The sequence below is a fragment of the Vollenhovia emeryi genome, unplaced genomic scaffold, assembly GCF_000949405.1.
Source record: "Vollenhovia emeryi isolate VEMERY1.0 unplaced genomic scaffold, V.emery_V1.0 DF939122.1, whole genome shotgun sequence".
In the NCBI taxonomy this organism is placed as follows: Eukaryota; Metazoa; Arthropoda; class Insecta; order Hymenoptera; family Formicidae; genus Vollenhovia; species Vollenhovia emeryi.
In genome coordinates this window covers 2537041-2541017 of record NW_011967244.1, presented here as the reverse complement: position 1 = coordinate 2541017, position 3977 = coordinate 2537041, and the positions used below count along the sequence as shown (strand labels likewise).

Sequence of the window (3977 nt, the reverse complement as noted above, 5' to 3'; positions counted from 1 at the left end):
TTTTTTTCAGTGCACTAATATTCATTTTCATGCAGTAAGATACTAAAGTCTCGTATAGCAAACGAATTTTGTTACCTGTGGAATATTGTCGCGTTGTAGATGTGTATAATGCATTGATCGTGGCGAACTTATTGAATGGAGACTTGGTCGCTTATCATAATCCTCATTGACACCTCGAAAACCATTGATTATCGGGACGTCGTCGACTTTAACTTTTGGTTTTGCTCTCGTGATAATACTGAGATGCACCTCGGTGATGATATTTCCCTTTTCGTCCGGTTTCGAAGAAACAGATACGTTACATATACCATGTTCGCAGGTGTCTCCATTTGGTATGCTATCGTTGCCGTTCACAACGACTTGAATATTATTGATTATTTTTGGTTGTTTCGCTAAATCATTCTACAAAAAGTACAAGTTAATTGTCGCATTATCTCATTCTTTGAAAGTCAATCAGTGAGTATTCATTGTTTTCAGTGATAATCCACTGATTGACTTTTAGAGAGTAAAAGAGCTGCAGTAGTTTTTAAACCGATTATTAATTATGTTATATAGTGACAAAGTTATTGATATAATTTTATATAATGCATTCAACCGGAAAAATTGAAAATTAATTTAATTAAACTTAAGCATTATATTAAGTAAAATCTAATTTTAAAAATATTTTTTATTAATTACATGATCTATTACGTTTGGTTTTATTTTATGAATATATGTAAAAGGTGTAAAGTTGCCGAATCAACTGTTTTGTGACATTGCTATCTTCTTGAAGAACTAACAATTCCCAAATGTCGAAGTGACTTAAACGCTGTAGCTACGTCAAAAATGGGCGCAACTTTGCAGTATTCGTGTTAATTGACTCATACAGAACTAAATATCAACTCGCAACTACGAAACTATGTAACTATTCTTTTATGACGTCTATTACTCACGTGGTACAGATAGATCCTTCTTTTTCTTGGTTCACTTGCTTTTACAAGCTCGTTTCCATGCCAGATGAGCGTCGATGGTCTGGGCGCACGTAAAATTGATTCCGGTGAACTAGCAGGTTTCTTTAGATTTATGGTCGTGCCGAAGGTCGGATGGACTAATTCTGTTGTCTCTTCATTTTCGTTAGAATCGAAATTAATCTTCGACGAAACTTCAACACCCGTACTGAAATGGTTAAATATCGTGATAGCGAAATAACCGGCGAGAAATATTCTCGTTTGCATTTTCATCGTTCGTTTGACAATACACGGGGGATACTGGTTTTTCATAAAATTCTTCTGTCACTGTGCATGTTTTAAGGAAGGGATAAGTACTCGAAGCGGATGTATATATAGTAATGACAATCATCATTGTAGAAAATTGCAATGACCTCCAACTCGTAAAGCGTAACAAAGGTGGACTCGAAGAAGCAAAGTATATACTTTTCTCGAAGGATTCGGACCAGTGGGTTTAATTGCTTCCTGAGATCGATATCGCAAAATCCATGGATGCTCGCAACTAATATAAATGAATTACCATTATATGTAAATAAGATCGTTAATGGAAAAAAATTGACAAACACGAATTTTACATTGCTAATTAATTCTCTCTTTTCGGGAACCAGATATGTATATTTCTGAGATCCATTTTGCGAATCCATTTATCTCTTAGTAATATGTATATTTCAGAAGTGTCCAACTTTAATATATGATCGCCATTAATAAACAGAAACGAGAATAATATATGCATATTACAACATTTGCTGCTATTTCCCGAAGAGTACACTTACCTTTGCGCTGAACAAAGGTTCGCTGTAATAATGATTCATAGTGAATAGCTTAGCGGAGGGTACGATGAATGCCCATGAATGACATTATCTCGCGCCTATTACGATGAGCGAAGTGTTCGCTCTAAAATGCACCCCGTTATGGCCCGTTGCAGCCAGCACATCAGCGCTAAAGTAATTTCGAATCCCGTCACCCTCAACGTTTGACTAAATCCCGGCGCAAACAAAGAGCGCGAGGGCCTCATTGAGATTCATTAAAATCCTTGCTGCCCCTTTCAGCCCTGCGAAACTGTCATGATCCTCTCTCCGATCGCTGTCTTTGTTCTTAGGGCTCTTTTCATTATCGCGACGCTAAACGGTTTAAAAGTTTACCTCTGTCATTTGATATAATTGTTTATTAAAGGCGACGTGAGATCAATTGTGCGGTATAATAGTTAGGATGAGTTAGAGAGAGAATTTTAACCGTGTCACCCTTTCCACTGCCTCACGGAGTAATGACTCATCCGTATAGCAGGCGCCAAATGTTCGTGCCGTTGAACATCGCGACCGCGCTTAAGTTGTTCGTGCCAAAGATGCAATTATGCAGTGGCGAATCGTCAGGCAACTGCAGGATATCGCGTTACGTAAATCCTCGTCCTAAGATCGGCGATTACGAGACTCGGGCATCACGGTCGCGCAGAATGACGCAGAATCCTCATTAAGACTCGAGAATATTCCGCTGAATGACCGAAGAATGCTTATTTCCGAGGAAACAAACCGCGCCGGTGACTAATTTGTAACCGATTCCCCGAGCTCCGCCGGACTGTTCGTTTTCTCAACAAAAAGGAAAGGACTGCCGCGACACAACTGCGTCGTAAAAATCGTATTTAAGTGAACTCCTCCGACTGTTCTCGGACAATTAAACCTCACGCTTGCTACCGGCTGTATAAATATACGTTTTTTTTATTACGCGGGCATGTTTTTGCTAGTTTCCGGCTTACCAAGCACCCTCGGCTGATCTCGCCGGCATTTACCGTCGTCGGAGCGTAGAAAACGGAGTACCTAATGTAGCGTGCCTAATCGGGCTTCGCATTATTGGGGAATCACCGGCGGTATACTCGGAGACGTATCTTGACAGTGTAAATATGCTACAAATTAATGTTCCGCGGGCCCAAGGCTGTTCATGCTCCCACGGAACGTGTTTCACGAAGCGTCCTTATTCGTGGATATTGAACAGAGGACGCATAATGGCGAGAATAAACAACGTAAATCCCGATTGATAGCCCAAAAGGAGGAACTTAATAGTGTAGCTTGGATAATAGCACGTCGGTATATTCCGATAATGGCTGGTAATACATTTAAATGTTTCATAAATTGTAATATGTTTTTGGGGGGGGGAATTATTTATAACCATAGAAAAATATTACAATATGTGGCTTACGAGTAGAAGAATAAATCACGATAAAAATAGTTTTATTTTAATCAAACGATAAATATTGCGGGGCTTATAAAGTATCGAATTTGCATTAAATGCATATCAGTGAATTGCCCATGCCTATAAAATTATTTTATGAATATTACAATAATCCTGAAATGTGGACAGAAGTATTCATTTAAATATAATTTAATTACTTATAAAATCTAACGAAACTTTGTAAAATGCTAATAAACGCCTCGCGTTGATATAAATTGCCCTATAATGTCAGCCAACAAATTTTTCCTCGCTCATTTGTGTATTTGATATAATTAATGAATGGTCCAGATTTGTTGGCAGAATTGTTAAAAATGTTCCAAATTATATTTGCACAATTTATTCTATCTAATTTCTTCATTTGTAATTAAAAGTAATATACAAATTTAATGCACACGCATTAAATTTGTGTTCTACAAAAATGCAGAAGGTATGAAAATGCGATTCAATAATATTCGTCCTTTTAAACGAGACATCGCGAAGACTGCCGTTAATTTTCTCACGCGACACTGGCACTGCTGCCACACGAATTACAAGACTCGTTTAGGATGTGACAGATGGCTTTGACGAACGGTTTCCGAGAAAACAGAAACTCTTTCCACGGCGCGTATTTGCACCCTTCCTTTCACCAAGAAGAGAGACTCGCCAGAAATAGCCGGTGGACGGTTTGAAACCGTGCTTCCTCCTAGAAAGAATGACGTTTACGGCTGTTTTTGTAGTGACAGATCGGTCGCGAGAGGGTGGCTGCGGGCAAAAGTAACGACGCTGTCA

The 3977-nt window shown here is 38.7% G+C and overlaps 1 protein-coding gene across 1 annotated transcript in view; it reads right to left on the bottom strand.

The window, feature by feature from the left end:
* Positions 1-1847, bottom strand: part of LOC105569957 — a 3374-nt gene extending 1527 nt beyond the window's left edge. Inside the window, exons 1-2 of the mRNA XM_012026834.1 lie at positions 933-1847; positions 76-402 (exon numbers count right to left, since the gene is read on the bottom strand). Of these exons, the coding sequence (XP_011882224.1) occupies positions 76-402; positions 933-1259 (654 nt within the window). The 5' untranslated portion in view covers positions 1260-1847. The remainder of the gene's footprint in view (positions 1-75; positions 403-932) is intronic.
* Between the last annotated feature and the right edge of the window lie 2130 nt (positions 1848-3977).